Source organism: Leishmania mexicana, chromosome 8 (assembly GCF_000234665.1).
Source record: "Leishmania mexicana MHOM/GT/2001/U1103 complete genome, chromosome 8".
Classification (NCBI taxonomy): Eukaryota; Euglenozoa; class Kinetoplastea; order Trypanosomatida; family Trypanosomatidae; genus Leishmania; species Leishmania mexicana.
The window spans coordinates 536875-559776 of NC_018312.1; the positions used below are offsets into that span (position 1 = coordinate 536875).

At 52.9% G+C, this 22902-nt stretch overlaps 3 protein-coding genes across 3 annotated transcripts; all 3 read right to left on the minus strand.

Moving 5' to 3' along the window:
• Window positions 1-2464: 2464 nt before the first annotated feature.
• On the minus strand, window positions 2465-3415 carry LMXM_08_29_1400 (conserved hypothetical protein; the record flags this gene model as incomplete). Its single annotated transcript, XM_003872367.1, has 1 exon — window positions 2465-3415. One exon carries the CDS (start codon window positions 3413-3415, stop codon window positions 2465-2467), a length of 951 nt encoding a protein of 316 aa, XP_003872416.1.
• A 10719-nt stretch (window positions 3416-14134) lies between these two features.
• Window positions 14135-16477, minus strand: LMXM_08_29_1390 (putative RNA binding protein; the record flags this gene model as incomplete). The annotated part of the gene is made up of 1 exon (XM_003872368.1): window positions 14135-16477. The coding sequence occupies one exon, from the start codon at window positions 16475-16477 to the stop codon at window positions 14135-14137; it is 2343 nt and encodes a 780-aa protein (XP_003872417.1).
• Window positions 16478-19046: 2569 nt separating this feature from the next.
• On the minus strand, window positions 19047-21026 carry LMXM_08_29_1380 (conserved hypothetical protein; the record flags this gene model as incomplete). The annotated part of the gene is made up of 1 exon (XM_003872369.1): window positions 19047-21026. The coding sequence occupies one exon, from the start codon at window positions 21024-21026 to the stop codon at window positions 19047-19049; it is 1980 nt and encodes a 659-aa protein (XP_003872418.1).
• Window positions 21027-22902: the final 1876 nt, after the last annotated feature.

Consider the following 22902-nt stretch of genomic DNA (forward strand, 5'->3'; position numbering starts at 1 on the left):
TTGTTTCTCTTTTGCGTCTCCTCTCTCGCCCTCACCATCACCCTCAACACACACGCACAAGACACAGGATACAAGATATTTATGTGTGCCGTTATGTATCTCGCCTTTCTCGTTGACAGGTAACCTCTCTTTCTTTTACCTTTTCTTTCCTCGGCGTACTGCAAAGTACTAAAAGAAGAGAAAATATGAAGAAGGACCCTCTGACAGGAGTTCAGATAGTAAGACACGTAAACGATATGCTCATATACGTATGTATATACGCGTGTGTGTGTGTGTGTGTGTATGAGTGTGTATGCTTGTGAGAGAATCACGAAAGAAGGGGGAGGGAGGGAGGGATGGGGAGCGAAACGGAACGCAACGAAAAAAAAAACTGCGATGACAAGAAGAATGCAGGAAGGAATGGAGAGCCCACCACCACCACAAAGGAATTGAAGACAGATGAGCTGGTCAACAAAGAAAAGGAGGGGCGATGGCCATCCGTCTCTTTTGCTTGCCTGTCTGCGTGAGAGAGCCGGCACGCGTGTGTAGCCGTCGTCGTCGTAACCGACCCGTGAGGGGGGAGGGGGAGAAGTGAAGGGCGTGTATGGGTTGGAGAAGAAAGATGAACAAACCACCTAACCAAAAAACACGCGCGCGCCCTCACATGTCAAGAGATGAGCACTAATATAAAACAAATCGATGTGTGCGTGATAGGAAGCAAGCGCGGATAAAAAAAAAAACAAAGAAAAAGAATGAGGAACCGGAAGGGGTGAGGGGAAAAAAAATCGTGTATACTTCCCCTCTCCGTTTGAAGCGCTTATGCGCGTGTATGTGCGTTTCAGGGGATGCGGGCGTCGGCGTATGTGGCGACAGAAAGAGAGAGAGGGAGGATTGGGGAGGAATCAGAACCAGCTACAGTGAGAAGAAAGGATGGGTAATATGTGACGGCGGAAGAGGAAGATGGATTGTGTTTGTTAAATGCACTTTCCTTGTTGCCAACAACGGACGTTTACACGCACACGCACACACACACGAGGACTTGGTGTCAAACCACAATGATGGTGAGTGAGAAGGAGAGGGAAAGGGGGAAGGATGCTCTGAAGTCGGTGACACCTCTCTCTGGCAGTGCTGGTCGGCACGTTGGGCAGGTGAGCGTCTACTTTGGTGCTCACCTTTCCACTTGCTCCGAGTCCGCTCTGCCTCGGAAATCAGGGAAAAAAATAATGCAAAATGCTCAGGCAGACCACCTCCTCCCCTGGCGGGTGCTCCGCTTACGTGGTGGATATTCGTTCTGTTATTCTGCTCGAGTGATGCCAGCTGCCCCTCTTTCTGATGTCTTTATACAGACGCTCGATGATGAGGCAGGCTACGGCAGGGGTGCGGACGAACACGTGAATGCGGATGACTTCCCTTGTCGCTCACTGCACGAGTTTGTATGTTGATGGGTGCATGTGAAGGTGAGCATCAGCCAGTACGTGAAGGACGGTATGAAGAAAATTTCCCAGTGAAGCAGTCGACAGCGAGGAAGAGAGAAAAGGGGAAAAGAAAGGAAGAGACTGAAGAGAGAAGCAGAGAGGCGAAAGCACACACAAAAAATGCCTGTGGCTTATGCTGTGCGTACTCAGCTAAGCTGCATGTGCACCGGCATGCGACTGCGAGTGTGTGTCCAGCCACCACCCACCGCCAAAAAGTAAAGGTGCCACAGCGACGTCTATTTAGTGCGTCTGCGTGTCATCTCGAGCGTTCCCCACTCCCTCGCCTTTATCCCATTCCCAACAGGCGGCCCCCATCCTGCCGAACGTCGTTTAGGTTGTGTGTGATACTCATAGACCGATGCAGCGGTACTGAAGGCTGGGATAAGGTCGACAAAGCAAGAGAGAGAGACGCTCTAGCAGTACTGCGCTGTAACAGCGACACTCCCTCGCTGCTGCAAGGTCTCATGCATCTTGTCAGAGGTAAAAGAACAAAAACAGAAGACCACACACGCTGCAATGACGAAGGCCCACTGCGAGACTATAAACTAAGTACTCCAACCTCTGTCTTGCGTGTGCCTTCGACATGAATTGCTGGCCTCGCTGACCTCACGCTTGCAAGCCTACACCTGTTCTCCTCTGTCTTCCTTTTCTTTTCGTGTTAGTCGAAGGTGTGGCCGACACACATACACCCACAAGCAAGCACACATTGCGACGCAGGATATGCGTGAGAGACAGAGAGACGGGCAACCCCATCACCACCGTAGCACGGGAAAAGACGACAATGATGGCGTCGTGCTGAAGGTGATCCCGACCACTAACGCCCCGCATGCCGTTACACTTTACACGTTAGAGTTTTACTTGGTGCTCTCTAACAAAAATGCACCACACCACGCCTGAGAGAAGCGCAGAGGCAGCGTCGCGTAACAGCGCTGTGCAAATGGTCCCACCCCGATACAGCATGACACAGCTGCGTTCACACGACTCCACTACTCGCCACGCACGTGTTTGTCTCACGTAACCGACACGTTGCCGTCGCTGCCAATCTTCAAGGCACCTGATTCGGCCGCTGTCTCCACCGCGTGGCGCACCGACTTGGCAATTCGCTTAGCGTACCGCTTCACGAGCTCTTTCGCAACATCCTTGGTGCGCATAGAAGGGACATCGCTGTTGCGCAGGACGTCCGCGACGATGTCAGCCACCTCTTCGCTTGTGCCTAACAGGAAGGATGGCACCATGCAGTCCCTTGACATTGTGGAGCGCGGCAGGAACAGTGGCGTATCCTTCTTGCCGGGATGTGTCACCTTGCATTCTCCCTCGTCCTTCACCTCCTTGAGCCGACCGTGTGGCACCGACGCGGCAGGCGATGCGGTGTCCTTCTTCGCTCCAGGCTTCCCGTTTGTAGGCGAGCGCTCCGTCAGAACAGGCGCAGCCGCCGGCAGAGTTGATGACGGCGTCGAAGCGGCTGAGCAAACTGTTTTTGCCTTCTTGAGCGCAGGTGCCACCGGCGTCGTGGCGACACTCTTTTCCATCGCCTCGTCGTCGGAAGAGGAGAGGCTCACGCCAGGACGCGGGTGCTTGCGGTGCGCGGTTGCGCTTGGCTTTTGGTGTCCGTTGGATCCGCCTGCACCCTTACCGCTGCCCTTGGTCACCCAGTCACCGTCGCTGCTGTCATCAGAGGAGCTGAGATCGTTCATTGGTGCACGCGGCGGGCGCGCGATACCGCTGCGTGGCGCTTCCGCCGACTTGGGGCCCTTGTTGCCGTTCCTGAGCTTTTCCTTCCACTTTCCTTGGTACTTCTCCTCTTCCGTCACGCAGGACGTGTGCCCCTTGACGGTGCCTAAGTCAAACATCTGCATGCAATCGACGCAGGTGAAGGTATCGGAACCGCAGGTGTTTGCATGACTCTGCACCTTCGGCTTCTTCACCACATCCTGGCAGTAGTTGCACGTAAACGACACCATAACTACCGCAAACACACACACACACACAACGTCTACTGCCCCGTGTTAGTGTGTATGTCTGGGGAAGATGATCGACCGATAACGACGGGAGGGAGAGGGGTGGGTGGTGCCTCACGTGTGTCTGAGTGGGCGTCTGTGTGTGTGTAGAGGAATAGGTTCGTCTGACTTTTGCTGCTGTTTGTCCTTTACACAAGGACCCCGTCCAGAGCAGCGAGTATATCGACAAAACGTAAAAAAGAAAGATGAGAGAAAGGGAGGGTGTGAAGTTCAGAGAGCGAATGTGAGCACGGCGTGTCTTCCACTCGATGGAGAAGACAGACATCCACAATGTCGAGGCGAGGGAGGGGAGAGGCATGCCCTACACGCCTGGAGAAGGGTGACCGTATGTTCGTCAAGCACCGCGTCAAGAACTGCCCAGTGGAACACCAGATCGTTACAGAGCGGTAGCATAGAGCGTGTAGGGCAACGCGCAGGAAGACATGAAGAGAAGTGAGGTGGCCACACACCATAGTGCTCACATATCCGTCTCTCGGTCACTATATACAGCCGAATAGACCGAAGTGCCCCCGCCCCCCTCACTCCCTTCCTTCTCTCGCGGCGCGCCTACACAGGAAGACAGCAGTTGCATCCCTCTCCCTCCCTCTCTGTCCCGAAGCAACGTCATCGCTCCCGGCACCCGCAAACCTGCACGCCCTCGCAAGTGGCTTCTCGTTGCGCCTTTCTTTGTTTCGAATAAGAGAGCCACACACCACACACACCTCTCCCTTCCAGACACACACAGAGACACAAACCGCTTATGTTTATGATGGTGTTTTTGTTTGTTTCTTTCCGATCCGTGTGCCACCTTGGGCTATTCCATCCTTTTTCTGTGCCTGAGTTATCAGTGCCTGCGCGTTTTCCGTCGTCGTCTCATCCGGGGAGAAACGCCAAGAACAAAAAAGAAGAAAAAGGGACAAGAGGAAGCAACACATTGCCTTGACGACCACGCGCTACGACATGGGCAACTTCCTCTGTGACGGCGGTGTTGCACTCCGCTCGCTCTCGCTCTTGTTCGCGTAGGCTCCGTTTGCACCCTTGAACGAAAAACGACACAGAAAAAAAAAGAAACGCAATGCATCCAAATAGCGAAGATGGACACAGTCCAACAAAGTCAAGCAACAATACCCGAAAGAAAAAAATCACCAGTCCAGCTAACAGTACGCCAGCACACCACACACACACACACAGAGAGACATATACATAGATGCCGTACACCCCCACAACGCCAAAACCAAAACGTGAAGCACAAAGCACGCTGCGGACTGCCAGCATGTAAAGTTCGTACGGGAAAAAAATGAAACAGCGAAGGAGAAAAACAACATTGCGGAAAGAATAAACGAACGAATTAAAAGTGGTGGTGGGGGAGGAAGGGGAAAGGGAAAGGGGGAAGGAGGCGGCCCACAGAAGAAGAAAAACATCAACGCGCGCTTGTATATGCACGCTTTGTTTCTGTTGCGTGTTTAGTTGTGTGCACGTTTCTCCGTTGTTGTTCGTGCTTCTCTCTGTCTTCATATATATCTGTCCGTGTCTCTGTGTCTGTGTGTTATGAGTGCGCATAGACGTGGGATTTGATCATCAGCAGTTGCGCGAGTGCGCGCACACACACAACACACAAGCACGAATCAACGCACAAAGCGATATTAAGGACACGCCACACATGGCACAGAACAAACGTTGCTAACGAGGCACACGAGAGCATGCATACACGCCACACATAAATACATAAATTGGCATCGACACACAGGCCCGCAAGCCTTCAGCGAGAGTGAGAGGGACAACCCCATCGGGAAAAGGAGACGCATAACTGAAAAAAAAAAAGCACAAAAACACGGGACGAAAAAAGGGGCGAGGAACAATGACAAGATGAGAAGACCAACCGACAATCCCCCTCGCCAAACACACACACACACACACACACACACAGAGAGACACACAGACACAGACAGACAGACAACGTAGCCTAGAGCATACAGATGGAGAAGACAGAGTTCGAAGGAGCGACCAACACACACATACACTCTAAGTGCATATATATATATATAAGTCAAAGCAGAAGAAATGGACGTGAAAGGGAGTTGGGGAAAAAAAGACGGAAAGAAAAAAGGGGTGGGGAGGCGTTTCAAAAGACCAAAGAATAACCAGACTCCACCTTTGTTTGGGCTTCATGTCTTTTTTTTTCTTTTTCATGCAGAACGAAGTTTTCCTCGTCGTTGTCGTTGTCATTTTTTTTATTGGTGCGTGCGTGTGTGTGTTGGGGGGAGGGGAGGGGAGGGAAGGGAATGGCAGAGCCTTTTTCACATATCGTTTGTTTTTTTAGCGTGTTTTTCCTCGTGTGTGTGCTGTTGCTGTTGCTGTTGTTGCCCAAAAGTAAGTTCTCCAAGAAAGCAAGTAGGAACAACAAAAATGTGACGCACCGGTGACCACGACAAAACAAAGATCTGAAAATGGCGGGGGGGGGGGTATATATAAAAAAAACTCATGATTACATAGCAACAGGAAAAGATACAAGAATAGGAGAGAAGAAGAGAGGGAGGCGCCGGCGGCACAAGAGAAAGAGAAGAGGCAATACAGCACAAACCACTCCACGAGTGCGGCGATGCAAGGGAAGGAGAGGCGGAGAGAGAGCAAGTGACTATGCTCCTTTTGCTCCCATTCGTGTTGGTTTGTATTTTCTCCTCCATCTCTTCGCTTATTGATGCAGGGAAAGGAATGAGAACGGGTGACGCCGTGTGCGTCTGCGTATATGCGTGTGTGCTCGCGCTTTTTTTTCTTCACGTATGCCACCAGCCTTGCCTCTCGCTGGCGTTCTCCTGCCTCCGCCCACCCCGCACCCCTTCCCCCCTCCGGTTTTCGCTCAGTAGTTTTCCTCTAGCTCATCCCGTTGAAGAACACCAGAGACGGTGTGCCTGTGTACGTGTGCGTGTGTGTGTGTGTGGGCTGTGACTGCCTTCAACTGTAGAGTCAAGAAGGAAAGCAGCCGCGGCGGAGGAGGCAAAACGAGAGACGAACAAAGAACGAAGCTACCGCACACGAGGAACGGGCAGAAGAGGCGAACGCTTGTGTGCGCGTGTGTGTTTGGGGAGAGATTCAAAAGTGCCGCCACGCATGGCACACGTATGCAGACATATATATGTATATATGTATATACAAAGGGAGATGGAGAAGAACACACACCCACACACACACATCACCAACATCACCGCACTCATCGCTTCCATGGATCAGCTAAGCGTACATAAGAAAACAGCAAAAAAGCAAAGAACCTACACACCGTGTACGCGGAGCCAAAGTCCCCAGAAAAGGCTAAAAAAAGAGCGGAGGAGTACTTCGGACACAGACCACCGTCATGAGCAACAGCAAACAAAGAAGGAAGTGAGGAAGGGTGCAACAACAGCAACCAGAAAAAAAGGAAGGTGCGGGTACGCAAGGCGCGCACATGAAAGAGGCATTCAAACACATACACACATATACACACACACAGGAGCAAAAAAAAAAACGTGACGGGGCATCATCTGAAAGGGGTAAACTAGAGTGAGAGGGTGAGAGAGTGGGAGGGCAAAACGGAAGCGCTTGGTGAAAAGCGAGAGGGAGAGCAAGGAAAAATACAAGTCGGAAAAACTTGGAAAGTCGCACAAGTCGAGTGGCCAAAGGGCGTGTGAAGCACCGCGAACTTAGAGCACACAGACACACCACAAAAACAACAACAACGCGACGGTAGTGGCTCAGTGGCGATGCGGGAGGAGACTTGTATATGTGCACGAACGGAGAGTGCACGCATGAGCAAAAGACGAAAAAAAAAATGCCAGGTGACATTCTCTTTCTCCTGGAGTCGTCCGCACCCCTTCTCCGCAGACATCGTTGCCGCTGATCTCTAGGGTAAGGCTGCGGACCCGGACAGAACAGTTCCACTGCATAGACGCACAGAAGAAAAAAAAACGTTTGGCGTCCACTCAGCCATGTTCACATTTGATTTGCCTCCATCGTCCTCGCTAGGCCGCTGTTCCGGTCTGCTAAAAAAAAACGTTTCGTCGGTTCCGTTTTCTTACCTTTCAGCTATCCCGTGGACAGAGAAAAGGGATGAGAAGGGTGGAGACGTTCAACGTGGTCCAAGGGCACGCAGTGGCAAAAGAAGCAACAAAGATGGGAGAGCAAAGGTCAGCATACCTGCGAGTGAAAAAAAAGAAAGGAAGAGCACGCCGGAACCGAGATGGGACTCAAACCTACAGCATGCCAGCCGCAGTTACCACACATCTCCCTCTCCGCTCTCACCAGCACTGCCTGTATAAAAAAGCTGCGTGTGCACGTGTGGGTGAGTTTGGGGAGAGAGCACGTCAGTCTTGTCTCCCTCTTACCTTTTTTTCTTTGCCGTGCTTCGATGGTATTGTCTCGGTATTCTTGTCACTTCACCACCAGCACCCACCACCCACTGCCTCTCACATTATTGGCAAGGCAAATCAGAGGACGAAGAGAGGGGTAAAACAGCGGGAGCGTAAACGGCGGAAACGAGAACAAAAAAATGAAGAACGGAAAGCAAGAGATAGATGGACTCGAAAGTACAACAGGGAAAGGGGAGGGGCCGTGTGTGGAGGCGGTGGGAGGCCGAAAGAGGAGGAGGCAAAAACGTTTATAGGGGAAAGGGGAGTGGGGGAAGACAACTTCATGACAGTGAGAAACGCGGGCATAATTTCGCGCCGGTCGTCAAGGGATGAAAGGCACCCTGCGCACACTTCCTGCCCCCTTATCCTGACCCGTACGTACGCGCCCACGTAAGCACGCGTACACAAAGAGGGAGGTACGAGTAGAAGCGAAAACAAAAAACACGCACATACACAAAAAAAGGGGTAAAAGACACACGTCAATCATCAACAACTTCTTCTAATCGTGCAGGCTCAGGGACACCCAACCGTGTCGTGAATCGAAAAATAGAGGAGGAGGGGAGGGAAAGGTCACCTTAAGTGTCACGATAAAGAAGAGCAGAGACGCACGAAGGGGGTGGACGAGGGGGAAGGGGTCGGTGCAAAAGAGGCGTGTGATGACGTTGTACTTTTCTAAAAGAGGGGAATTACATGAAGAGGGGGAGAACAGGGGGACCGCAGGGGAGTGCGTGTGCGCGTTTAGAGCATCCGCCTTCATGATTTGCTTTCCACATGATGGACATGGTAGAGCGAAGTACGATACAGTCCACAAGAAAAAAGAAAACATGCAAAGAGAGAATAGAACACTGAGGATTAGGAAAGAAAAAAAGAGATCAGAAACACTAGCGACACACACACGCACACACACATACATATTTGACAGACATGCAGACAGAGAGAGAGATCGTTTCGCGGGCGTGCGTAGGAGAGGAGATGTAGAGAAGGAGCACTCAAGCGACAACAGAAACCAAGAAAACAAAAATCGAGAAAGGATTTCCCTTCATCATCACAAGCCAACACCAAAACAAACAAAAAAAGAAACGGAATCGAAGAAGAGGAAAGTAACAACAACAAATATATATGTATAATGGTGATGGAAAAGCGAAACAAAAGAGAAAGAGAGGGGCGTACCGTAGCAATGAAAGGGAAAACATCTTCTGGTGAAACCGCGAAGCGTACAAGTCTGTCGAAGGCGCACCAAGGGTGCACAAGACACACAATGAAGGGTGGAAAACAAAAAAAATGAATGCGTTGTTGCACGGGTAAGAGTGGAGTGTTGGCGGTGGTGTGAAGGGAGGAAAGAAAGACACACGTGCGGGAGGTAAAAAAATGCATAAAAAAGAGAGAGATCAGCAACGTGCGTGTTGCCACTTCACAGCCAGAGAGAGAGAGCTCTGTCGGTGTACGGGAGTGGGCAAACAGGAAAGAGGGGGAGGGGCGTAACAGCTGCCTTTGTGTGTAGGAGAGGGAGGGGGAGGGGGGTCGTTGCTTCCTCTTTTTTGAGTAAGGTAGATAATGGGCACCCGTCATAGCCTAGCATCGGGAAATACCAGAGAAACTGGCAAAGAGACGCGCAGATGCGCGAGGAGCGAAGCATCGAGATAACGAAAAAGGCAAAGAAAAGGAGGTGGTGTAACAGACAGACAGATGCGCTAGATCTACCAGACACGCTTACACAGACACGTACAACGAACAAACAGGAAAACATTTGTTTTTGCAGTTTTCCGTGCAGTGTGTTTGTGTATGTGTGCGTGCGCGCGCATTCGTGTCGCCAGTGTTTTCCTTTTCTGCTCTCGAGTCTCTATTCGCTGGGTCTTGACCCAATATTGGGGGTGCTGCGGCACACAGACAACGCACACGTCCAAATCCGCAGATGCAGGAAAAAGCAGAAAGGACAAAGAGTGACCACGTACAACTGTTTGTTCCCTCACCCCCCTGAAGAAGAAAACGCAAAGACCACGAGGCAGAAGAAACACACAAATCAAAAATAAAAGACTGGAGAAAGGGAGACGGAAACATAGACGGGAGAGGACTTCCACGCACACCCACACACACGCGCGCGCCTGCACACCTGTGAAAGCGAGACGGACGAAAAGAACGATGATGAAAACGCATGAAATGATACCTGCCGTGACGTGAGTCGGATAAGTGGGAGCACACAAAACTCGTGCGCATGCGTGTGCCTCTCGGTAGGCGATGGTGTGGGTACGGATAGTCGAGTGTGCATATACCATCTACTTTTAACAGATCATCTGTGTACACAGCCCGTGGTAGCATAGCGACACGAGACACACGCATACACAAAACACCAAAACCGAAGAGGTGGAGGGAAGGAGAAAGACCAGCCACATTAAAGGAAACAACGGAAAGAAAAATAAACAGGTACAGCGTGACTTCAACTAAAGTGATGAGCATATAAACACAAACACGGCACAAACTACTTGGGAAAACACACAACACGAGTGCGAGGAGAAATAAAAAGAGAGAGTGAAGGGGGAAGGAGGGCGTCAAACATGAGAACAATAAACAATGCCAGCATACACACGCGTGTGAGCGCGAAAAAAAAGAAGAAAAGCGTGAATTACAAAAAAAAGCAAAGCAAAGGGAGGAAAAAAAAAACGGCACGGCGCAGAAAAAAAAAACAGAAATATGTGAGCTCATTTTCACATATACATATATACCATATAATATACATGTACGCTTTATATATGTGTCGTCGACATATATATATTCGCAGAGTACACAACGCAGTCCGCAAACAAACATAACAAGCCAACCACACATATAGTAGAGCATCAAACTACAAAAGACTCCACCTCTCTCAGTGCCTTTATGCAGTATGAGGGAGAGAACTGAACGCAATCGCCAAGCACACGGAAGAAATGGCTTGGTGGTGGTGGCGTTGGTGGGGGGGGGGGGCAGACGATTCGACAAGCGTATAGCACGCGTGCACCACAGGGTGAGCAACACACGCATGTCCCAACGACAAGACGTACACAAGGACACCTTCTCATCGCTGCGCATAAGCACCAGCCGATGAAAAGAGGAAAGGTACCCACAACCGCACATACAAACAAACGACACACGAAACGAAACAGTCACGTAGGGAAGGAAAGGGCGAGGGTGGAAAGTCGACTCACCAACGCGCATAAGAGCTGTTGAAACTAAAAAGGCAAAAAAAAAGTTGAAGGGGAGAAAAGGATCACATTCATGGAGGACAAGTTCCTCATCGCGTCACGTTGGGAAAACAAACAAAAAAAAGAAGCACAATAACAAAAGGTCAGGAAAAAAGAAAAATGGGGGACAAAAGTGGAACTACACACCTAAAAGAAGAAAAGGGGGAATAATAAAAAAAAATGAGGTCATGAACAAGGTAACACACGTGCAAAGCTGCCGAGAGAGAGAAGGCGAAACGTAAGAGGAGAGCGTGCGCGCCGTTGCAGAAGGGAAGAAGTAAAGTGTTGCAAGTGGGAAAGAGCACACCATAAAAAAGGGAGAAAAGGGAGAAAGAAAAAAAAAACAGAAGAGATGAGAAGACCGCATTTTATGTGTGATACACGCAAGCATAACATAACGTACACAGAAACATAACACGTCGTATAAATATATATAATATAGAACAAAACAAAATGCATGTTCAACATAAAAAAAACAAGAAAAAAGATAAGGGAAGAGAGGCAAGAGCATCCGAGCATGACCAAACACACACACATGGACATAGAAATATCAAACAACAAAAAAAATAAGCGATAAACGAGGCAAAGCAACAGAACGCACGTGTACGCGTACGCTACACACCACACACAGAAAAACAAAAGCAACGTTTGGGTTTACATATATGTGTGTGTGTTACTGAGCTTTGACAAAACGAAAACACTCTGAAGAGTAGAGGGGTAGAAATAAAAGATACTCAAAATCCAGGAAAATAAAAAAAAAACATTGTAGAAGAAGCTGTGTGGCACGGAGGCAAGAGAGATGAAAGGGCGGGAGTAGGGAAGGAAACAACAACGCATAGCAGCAGGGAGCAGGAAAACAAAAAGAAGTAAAGCTTTGGTGAAAGTTGTCGAAGGATGTGGAGCGGAGGGCGGGCGGGGGGAGGGAGAGGTGGCAGAGAAGAGACAGCCCCGTGATTGTAAGCTGATCAGCTCCACCGAATTCCTCTTTCCTTCATAACTCGCCCGTTGCCCTGAAACACAAAAGGGTTCAGTATATATATATATATATTCGAATCGCACGAAGAAAAGAGAACGGAGCCTGTAGGTAGAGGGACATGCGTGTTTCTGCACGTCTACGCGCGCAGACACGCGAACGCAGACAAGAGTGCGCAAGAACGAAGAAGACAACATCTTCACGACGCCCGGAGCAGGAAGAGCAACAACAAAAAAACACCGAGTCGTAAAGAAACTACGCATCACAAAAAGACGGAAGCAAGCGTGCGTGTGAGAGCAAAAGGAGAGAGGGACCGTCAGGGAAGGGGTCCGTCACATACAAGTGACAAGAAGAAAAAAACAAAACAGGAAGAGCAGGCGAGGAAGGGAGAGAGATATGGAAAGGTAGAAGGTGCAGTAAGGGGCTCATGAACACGACTACGCCTTCGCCACACCCTCAGAGGAGACGCACATACACGGCTATCCAACCAAAGCGAGTACATTCCGCCATCACAGCTTCAACAGAGGCACGCACAAAAAGAGAGAGATGGGATAGAGAGGCATACACGCACACACAGACGCATGCGTACACATCCCCCAAGCAAGAACAAACGTGCGCATACGCATACTCGCGTAGCAGATACAAACGAGGTACCTGAACGGCAGAGTGAGAGAAGAAAAAACGGCACAAAAAGGGGTCAGGAAGAAAGCATCGAAGCACGTACACAACAGAACAGAACGACCATCTTTTAGGTACACACTTTTCTCCTCCTCTGCCCCCCCCCATCCTGCCTGTCACTCGTCTGTGCGTCGACCCAAAGAACGGTATGGATGGGGAGAGAAGCATGAGGAAAGGAAGGAAGATGGAAGAGTCGAAAAAAAAAACGGAGACACACATGAAGGCATCACTTCCCTGCACCACCATGGGAATGAGACAGGCCAGAGGACAATGGGACCAGAGAGACAGAGAAACGGCATCGTCCCTACAGATAGATACATACGCATACGCACATGAAATTACAGACCTGCAAAAAGAAAACGAGAAGAGTTCTCGGGGGAAGGAAGATTGTGAGCGCACTACTGCAAACTACATGCAAGACTGATTAGCGGACCAACAGGCTATCACGGAAAAAACAACAACAGTAGCAAAAAAAGGAAAAGAAAACGCAAGGGAAAAGGAAGCAACGAAAACGAAAATCCAAAAAAAAACGCAAAGCAAAAGGGAGGCGGTGGCGTGGAATCGCTAGTAGAGATCATACAGAGCGAGAGGAGGCGAGGAGTGGCAAGTACAAAGACAGCAGACGCAGGAACGCGCAAACCATATACAAACACGCACGCACATCGCGAAAGGAAAACAACAACAATTACGTGCGGCGTATGAGAGAGATCAGACCGCGTTATTGCGAGACACACTCACTTATGCACTCCAGCGCGCCCATGCCTGCCTGCATGCATGCACTCACTCGATCCTATTCGGTCGCGCGTGCTCTCTCCCTCCCCCTACTGCTTAGGAAACGAAGAGGAGAAATGTGCGTAGCGGTGGAGGCCGAAAAAGCGCAGAAGCGCTTTCACAGTAAAAGGCGCGGGTGGGGGAGGAGGGGGTGGGGGAGCGAACACACGGCACTACGTGGAAGAGGAGACTGCAGGTAACCAAACACATCTGCGCAGCACAAAGCGGTAGGGACATCGACAAGAGAAGAGCAGCCATGGTAGAAGCACGCGGAAGCAACAAAAAGATAACGCAAGAGCACTTAAGAAAGATGATAAAGTATTATACACACATCAACTGTAGCGCCACAAGAGAGAGGGGAAGGGGGAGGAGCACGAGAAGAGCGGTCGATACACACTTAAACACATGAACACAAATATATACTTCTCCGCAGATTCATTATGGCAGTTTAGATACGAGCAAAGCCATCCATGCACCTTCGAACGGAGCTAGAGAGAAGAGCGCGGTAAGGCGTGCGAGGTGGATGAAGCGTGTCGGCCAAAGCACGGCCAGAGAAGAGGGTGGTGGTTAACAGATGGGAGGGGGAGCAACGCGTTTACATTCCTCACCTTCTCTATTAGGCTTGCACATCACACTCATTGTAATACAACCGGTGTGAAGTAGAACCTCAGCTGTCTACGCACGGCGATGAATTCAGTGCAACGGTGCGAACGAGGCGCATGCTGTACGGGTTGTTGCGGTACCGCACCGACCCCGACGCCCCGTTGCTCGGAGTGGTAGTCTGGCTGCCGCTATTCAGGACCATGGCTTGGTGGTATAGCGCGTACGGCGAGGGCACCGCAGACTTCGGCTGCTGTGACGAGGTAGTCCCCCAGATTTCCGGTTGCATGGTCGCGCCCATGGAGAGCGCGACTTCGGCGCACGCATATGCCTGCTGCGCATCGTAAGCGGTGCACGACGAGAGATCCGGCACCATGGCAGGGGCCGCCACGGCAGCTGCATACACCGTTGTTGCTCCGTGGCGGTCCATGCGTCGCTGCCAGAGCGGCGCTACGTCGCACTGGTTATCACAAGCCTGGTAGGCACTGAGCTCAGCGCCGCCAGTGTTGCCGTACTCGCGAATCGTCTCTGACGACGTCGAAGACGAGATGGGATGCATGTTCAGCTCCATCGGGCCCATGGGGTCGCTGTAAGTGTACTCCTGATAGAAGTCGCCGTTCGGGTGGTAAGCACCCTGGACGTCATCATGGTTCATGGGCAAGCGCCGCTGCTGGTGCTGATGTCCGATGTACGGGGTGTGCATAGCCGTGCAGGTGTCGCTCAAGTAGTTCCCCACCTGGGTCGCAGATGGGGGACTTTGTCGGTGGCGTGGCGACTGCACAGGTGTCTCCCTAAAGCTGCGGAGCGGCGTGTGTGCGTAGACGGCAGCGGGGTGGGGCAGCGAGCATGGGGCGGACGTCGTGGTGGTTGGGATCGCCACGCTCGTCGACACGCTCTCGGTTGCCTCCATGGAGAGCGCCGGCGGCAGCGGCACGCGGCGAGTGCAAGCCGAGTGGGCCTGCTGCTGGGCAGTGGGCGACATCGTCGTGGAGAGGATGGAAGGCGAGCAAGGCGTGATGACCGTTGCTGGCAGCACAGCCGATGTCGGGGACATGGCAGCGCAGCGCTGCTGAAAACTCCGGCGCGGGGCCGGAATGCCGAAGCCGGTGTTCTGTGCACTCTGCGAAGAGTGCTGCGGTGTCGAAGGCTGGCTGCGGTACACAGGCGACAAGTCCGTGTGCAAATAACTCGCCGACAGCATCGGCGGAGGTGGTGGCTGCATGATGTAGTTGGAAACGGCGTTGTACTGCTGCTGCTGATGCTGTGACACCGGCACCTGAGACGGATGGCTGACGCGGTGATAGCCGACCGCACCAGCGAGGGGCGTGTGCGCCTCGCTGCTATAGACGCTACTGTAGGCGCTGCTGCCGTCGCACAAGGGTGCGCACGCGCCGCGCGAGGCGGGCAAAGCCTTCGCCCCTGCTGCGCCGTGGTGGCGCCGGGCGTGACGAGAGCTGTTATCCTCCGCCAGCTTGGCCATCAACGGCACCCCGTTGCACGAATCGAACGGTGTTGTGTTGTGGATCGCACGGCACGCCCGCATCGCTGCCCCGGCCTCCACAAAGGTCACGAAACAGATGATCGTCTCGCGTTCCTCCTCCTCAGTGCTTGACCGAGACGCCTCTGCCTCCTCCCCTTCGGTGCCCTCGGAAGAAGAAATCTGCTTGAGGCGCCGCCCTCGCCCAGGGGAGGAGGCCGGTGCAGCGTCATACGTATCGCTGTGCACCGAGACATCACCCACGCTTCCGAATTGGCTGACAAACCCCCTCATATCCGCCTGCGTGATATGCCCCGGAACGTTTCGGATGAACAGCTTGCGAACCTGCTGGCATCGCTCGCCGTAGAGGCCACCGTCGTGCTTGTTCTGCGCCCATTGCGTCACCACCTCTGGCATTGCAGGCGTGGTCGACGAGGAGGGCACGCGGAGTCGGAAGAAAGCGCGGGCACGCAGTGCGTCCTTGTAGTTGGTGAACTGCACAAAGCCCGTCTCCTTGGAGACACCCGTCTTCACATTCAGCATCACCTTGGCCGACACCACGGGGCCGAAGTTCTGAAACAGCTCCTGCAGATCCGCATCCTTGAAGGTGGGTGGCAGCTTCGAGACAAAGATGTTGCGATCGCTGTGTCCTGGTTCCACGGATAGGGCGTTCACTGCCCACTCCCAATTGCTCGGCTCATCGAAAAAGTTCTGGAAGTCAGCAACGTTACCGGAGATCTGCGGCTGGATCAAGACGCCGCCACTCGACTCGCTCAATGGGTGCTCCGAGAAGGACGAATTGGTTAGGTCATTGAACACCAGGCCGTTGGTAACTGGGAGGGCAGAGGATACGGAGTGGCATGGGCTGTGCGCCGACGGCGCGATGTTACCAGCGACCGGCGCGCTGCAGATGTTCTCCGACATCTGTGGCATGGTCGCACGTGACAAGGGTGCAAGCGCGAAGATGCAAAACGTGGGTGTGAGGGAGAATAGAAGAGAGAAGAAAGCCCTCACAGAAAGACGGCCAAAAACCGAAAGACGTACAAAGAAGAGGGCAAAGAAGAGAAGGAGAGTTCCCACAGCAAACGCCTCTCAAAGGAATATGTATGTACGTGCGTACGTGTGTATATACAAACTCGGAGAGAGGGAGATCCTACCAACAAAATACAACAAGCAGCGGAGGAGGAGAAAGATGAGAGAATAAAAGGAACAATCAAAGGGCAAAGAAAATGTCGGACGGACGAAGGAGGAGGGGGGAAATGGTGTGTCGCCGCCTCCTGTGATTGTGGAGCAAATAAACACAACTGGGTGACACAAGGGAGGGAGGGAGGTGGGAGGGGGCAAACAACAGAGAAAAAAGACTAAACGCGAAGAAGAAAAAAAGAGATGAAGGAGAAGCCAGAAGGGAAACAACAACGGCAACAAAAAAAGAAAAGTAGGGGCTTACGAAGAACGAGGAGGGGGAGGAGGAGGGCGGCTGAGGTGGAAGAAGGTGTGCACAAATAGCAAGTCAGATGGTCCAGAAAAAAAGAGAGAAGAAATGAGAAAGAACGACAGGAATGTCACCGCAAGGCAAGGTAGCGAAAGATGGAATATATATATAAAGAACAGCAAATTAGAAAACCAATACACACGCGAGGTAAGTAGTTGCACACACTTCGCACCCCAACTGGTTTGACTGGCCTTTGTTTTTTTTGTTTGTTTCTGTTTGTTCTGGTGGCCGATGCCAATGTTGTCGTCTTCCGCCTTCTCTGGTGCTTGTTTGGTTACCCACTTTTAGGAGTTCCGTGTACTTGCTTTACGGTGTGCGCTTGTGTCCGCCTGTGTGTGCGCTCGTGTTTGCCTTGTCGTTTCTTGGAAGAGCGCAGGGGCAAAGGCAACAGCAACAACAAAAAGTGGTGGTGGTGGTGGTGGTGGTGCTAGATGTCAGTGGTTCAGCAGCAACGGGGAGCCAATAAGAGAGTAAGGGGGGGGGGCAGGGGGAGACACGCATGCACGCAAACACACAGAAGAAGGGGAGGGACACGTTTTGGAAGAAAACAATCAGCACAACAGGCAGCAGCGGAGGGAGTAACGAGAGAGAGGCTGGTGATGTGGAAAGTAGAGGACGACGGGGTATGTGTGTGTGTGTGTATGTGTGAGGAGTGTCGGGACAGGTTCGTATCGAGCGAGAATCTATCACCTACGAGCACAAAATGAACGCATGCACGGAATGCAGCAGCAGAAGTGCACTCAAAAAAAAAAGAGAGACCTGTCTTGCGCAACGACAAAGCGCTCACAAGAAAAATAAGACTTGCTTTCTACTGTGTGGCCGAGGCGATGGCTTGCGTGATAGTTTTCTTGCGTTCCCGTGTTACTGTTCCCTCGCGTCTCCTTCTACAGCCGTTGATGGCGATACTGAGCTAGGGAAACGCGGCGCGGCAGCACTGAGTGGGTAAGTGTGGGGCAGTGAACGGGATGAAGGCGGCGCTCTACGTGGGTTTGGGATGCGTATGCGAAGGACAGAAAAAAAGCCCTGCTGCTTCCTATCGTATTTCGCTTATGTGAGACAGATAGAGAAAGAGGTGGGGCACTGTGCGAAGTTCTTGAAAGGGGCGGGTGCTGAGGGGGTAGCGGTGTTCCAGACGTGGGTGCTGCGATCGTTGGAGAATTACTTCTGTTCACCGGAGGGCGCGGTGGAACGGTGAAAAGAAAAAAAAACAAGAGATGATGTGGCCCGTGAAGGAAGAGAGAAGCAGATGAGTATAGCGCAGCAGAGGAAGAGAGAGTCAACCTCTGACAATGTGGTGGTGAAGGGGACGCAGTAGCACTACGGCAAAGAGCTCAGCACTACTGTGTCACTCCCTCGCGCTCGCTCCTTGCGCTTCTTCCTTCGACCAGGCAAGCACGAGAGGGGGAAAATACCGGCTCCTCGCATTCTTTTTTTTTCTTCACCAGAGGCCTTTTGCTGCGCAGCAGCGTACGCTGACTCCATCCGCATTCAGTAGCAGGGTGTCTGTGCACACGCCAGCTGGGCCATGGATTCGCTGCATTGTTATTGGTGCGTTCACGGTGGCCTACGTCGCACTCGCTTTTTGCCTTTTGTTTCCCGAGGACTTCACCGTCCGGACGAAGAGACACAGGAGATGTTTTAAAACATGGAAGAGGCAGTATGAGGAGTAGTGCTCAGCAGAGAAGGATGGAGCACACAAACGCCCTCGGTTCACGTTCCCTCTCTTTTTAATGGTTTACTACGTCGGATTAGTTCTGTGTTATTTTCGTTTTTTTTTTGCGGGAGGGGGAGGGGGTGGCTGGAGGGAGAGTGGTGGAGGGGCTCGCATTTGTCTAGGTGACATCACCCAAAAAAACAAAGGAAAAGAGACGCGATCATCGACGCTTTAACCGTCAAACTACAAACCATGCGCGCGTGCTCACATTCACACGAGCATGGCGCCAAAACGCTGCCTGGGCGTTGCGGCGAGACCTCCGACATCCATTCCTCCTCCCTCTCCCCTCCCCCATCTTACATGAAGTGGACGGTGCGACGCGCCGCCTGCGAGGTAGCAGACCGCCTCAGCTCTTCCGACTCCACCTCCTTGTAAGTGTTCTTGAGGGCGCTCTTTGCTTGCCGACGCTCCCGCTGGGCAGCCTTCACAGCCTGTCGGCGCATCATTTTCTCCTCTTTGGTTTCGTCCTTGCGACGGACCGTGAGCACAGCATCGACACCGCGGTGCACTCTTTCTGGGGTCGTATCGTCCTCGCGGTCAGCGTCGCAGGTCGGCTCACGCACCTGCACCGTCTTGGAGCCCTTCTTTGCGGAGCTGCTGATTGTACTAATAGCGGTGTTGCAGCTGCCGCTGCTGCTAGGGGCAGCCCCGGCGCTGATCATGCCCCCTCTCACCACTGTCGTGGCGGTTATGTCGGCGCTGCCGTTACGGTGACTAGCATTGTTCCCGGCCTCTGCACCTGTTAGCTCGCCGCCGCTACGCGACACTGGCGCCTTCTTCACCCTGCGCGTCTGCGCAGAGCGGCGCGGTACTTGAATCACGTTTGGCTGATTGTAGTACGTCGAGTGCGCGCTGATGGCCGTCTCGCAGTCCAGTCGATCCGCCTTTGACTTCACCTCCATGACAATCAGCTCCTCCTCCTCTTCCCCTGTGGTGCCGTCTCCCTCCGGAGGCGGGGCCGGGACAGCTGCCTGATCAGACGGCACTGCCACCGCAGCCGCAGTAGCAGCGGCAGTGGCACCAGTGTTGCGCGTTGCCAAGCGCATGCGCGCAGCACGGCGGACCTCCTCAGTGCCTTTCTGAAATTCCTCCACGAAGCGCTGCTGCTTCTCTGGCAGTATCGTCGTCATATAAACACCGCGCGCGTCTGAGTCGAAGGCGCCGGCGTGGTGTGAGAGGTACTTGAGTTGCTGAATAAGGCCTTTGTTTTTGTGCGGCTCTGCAGTCTCGACGTCTATGCCGGCCCTGCTTGCCACGAACTCCTCCAAGGCAGTGAGGTACTTATCCATCGGCAGCGGGCCGTGCGTACGAGGGTCATCGGTGTAGGCGTCGTTGAGTCGCGCATCGGCATCGAACTCGCGCATCATCTCCGTGAACTGCCGATCCAACGCCCGCTGGGTGGTGTCGTGCGTTGGATACTCCGTCCCGTCGGCCGCGTGAGTGCGGCTCAGCCCTCCCCCCTCGCCAACCGCTGGGTCGACAACACGGCGTCGCCGTGCCGTGCCGCGTCGGCGTGAAGCCTTGATGGCTGCTTTCTCGTCGTCTGTCAGCAACCGCCACATCTCGCTATCTTCTTCGTCGAGCCCGTCCCAGTCGTCGCTGTCCTCGTCACCCTCGCCACCCTCGCCACCGTCACCGCTGCCAAAGACAAGCTGGCGCAGGAAGTCGTCCGTCACCTCAGCCTCCACCTCGTCATCAAAGAGCTTCTCCTCCTCTTGCTCTTCGTTGGCCTCACTACACACCTCGCACTCATGACCATCCTCGTCGCGCGGGCAAGCGGCAGCCGCCGGTGGGCAGCTAGACACCAACGCTGTGTCAGCAGCAGAAGCGGGCGGCAGCTCGGCCTTCTGCATTGCCGCTGGCAGATGTGGGGCCTCTGGCTTCTCCTCGTCCTTCCAGTCACCGTCGACCCACTCACCGTCCTCGTCGTACTCGTCGTAGTACTCGCCTTCCTCGTCACAATACTCGCCCTCATATCCTCCCTCTGCATCCGCCTCTCCATTGTCGTACACGCCACACGCTTCGTCCTCACCTTCCTCTGCACGGCGACGGCGACGCTCGTCGTTGAACTCGGCGTTCGCGGCGACGGCGTACATGTTAAACTGGAGTTGCGCTCCATCTTCATCTTCGGCGGGAACGGCGCTCTGGTGTCGGCGAAAGAACTCCGCCTCGCTCACCCACAAAGGGCCTTGGTCCTCGCCATCAGCATCCCCATACGAGCGAGGCACCAGCTTGTAGGTGACACCCTTTTTACGCGGCTTCTTGATGCGCGGCATCTCTGTAGAGCTAACGAAATTTGGATAGCCTTGCGCGGCCTGCAACGTAAGCTTCGCGGGTTTGTGGCGCTGGGGAGCACGTAATCAGCAGTCTCACGAGAGGGCCCAAGATGCTGTGAGTCGCACACATACAGAGGGGCACGAATGCGAAAGAAAAGAGAGCAGTCGCAGTGGCACGCAGGCGTGGGCGTACCGGCAACACGCAGCGCGCAAATAAAGAAAACGTGACAGTATATAGAAAGAAAAAAGCGCACGATTGCACAGGAAACAATGAACCTGCCTGCACGCGTGGAGAAAGAGTCGGAGGAAGTGTCGTTACCTTTGTGCTCCGCCGTGGCACGTTTCTGGTACTCGCAAATTGCTTCACTCATTGTGCGTGAGGAAGTGCGGGAAGGGGGTGAGAGGAGAGTCAGCATCGAGGAGAACAACAAGATGGAGAGAACAGAGGAGGAGAGGGGTAAGAGATTGGTGATGGTGGGATGAGGGGGGGGGGGCAGCTCGGCTGGAGCCTTAATGCGTGAATAAATGCCTCTATTCGGGTGATGGAGAACACACCAGACCAAAGAAAAGTGAAGCGGCAGACCTCACCCCGTGTACGCTCACTCATTCAGTGCGGGGCCTCTGGCCAACGGACAGTGTGGAGGGCATCCTCCAAAGACACATGGAAGGTGCCCGTCGGAGAGTGAGAAAAGCGCCGCTTGACGCTTCCCCTCTCTCTTAACGTCTGTCGACGTCTCTCTACACCTTCCCATCTACTAAAAACAGCACTACGCGGACTTCTGCCGTAGAGCAGGACAGTAAGGTTGAACTATGCGTCGCGAGACGCACTTCTACCGCACCTGAGATCCCAGAAGCTGTACGCACGGTAGTTTTTCCGACTTCTGGAATGTCTGACGTCAAACTGCAGCGGTTGCGCTTTTTCTTTCTTCCGATGACGAAAGAGCGACTCCGCAGACTGCACAGAAGCGAAAGCTTCCCCTCATGCCCCCTCCTCCTCCTCTGCACACACGCACAGAAACGGACTTTCCGTGAGAGAAAAACGGAGACGAACACAGAAAGGAGAACAACAAAGAATACGAAGAGCAGGGAGGAAAAGAAAACAGTACAACCCGCCAGCGAAAGGAAAGAGGGGGAGAGACAGTCCTCTGTCATAGCAGTCCGCGCAGCAACAACAAAGCACAGCAAGTGCGGGAGAGAGAGAGAGAGGCCTCGACGTGAGAGGCACGCGCATGAAGCGGGAAGGGTGGGTCAGTGAAGGCCACCGTATGTGTGGCAAGAAAAAAAAGAAAAAAAGAAGAAAGTAAAAAGTCAGACGCAGGCGAGACCACTCTCCCATCAGCGACTGTTTCAGCGAATGCAGATGTCGTCACAACTCCCACCCTCTTCTGCACCATGTGAAGCGCCTGCTTCCCTTCTTTTTTCGTCTTCATCATTGTGTTGGTCACCTTCGCGGACTCTTGTTCATCCACCTTCTCTGCCTACCACGGTCCCCCTAAGCCTCTCCAATGCGAGGTGCATGTCGTAATGCGGTACACCCGGCAGAGGAGGCACACACACACCACACCCCGAGAACTACGAATGAAAATTGAATGCAAGCCGTGACCCGAACACGGAGGAAGAAGTGGTGCACCAACGAAGCTCGCATACATCAAACTCCTCTCACATACGCTCGCGTTCTACACAGATACAGAGATAAAACAACAATAGGGGGCCCAACCAACATAAACGTCAACAAGATAAACTGGCAAAGCACAGGTCCTCGACAGTTGCGGCCCACGCCGCACAGTAAGCGACACCACGGCAAAAAAGGGAAGCAGTTCGTATGCCTTTCATTTCTCAATGTCTCCCCCCATGACCGAACACGTCGACACACACA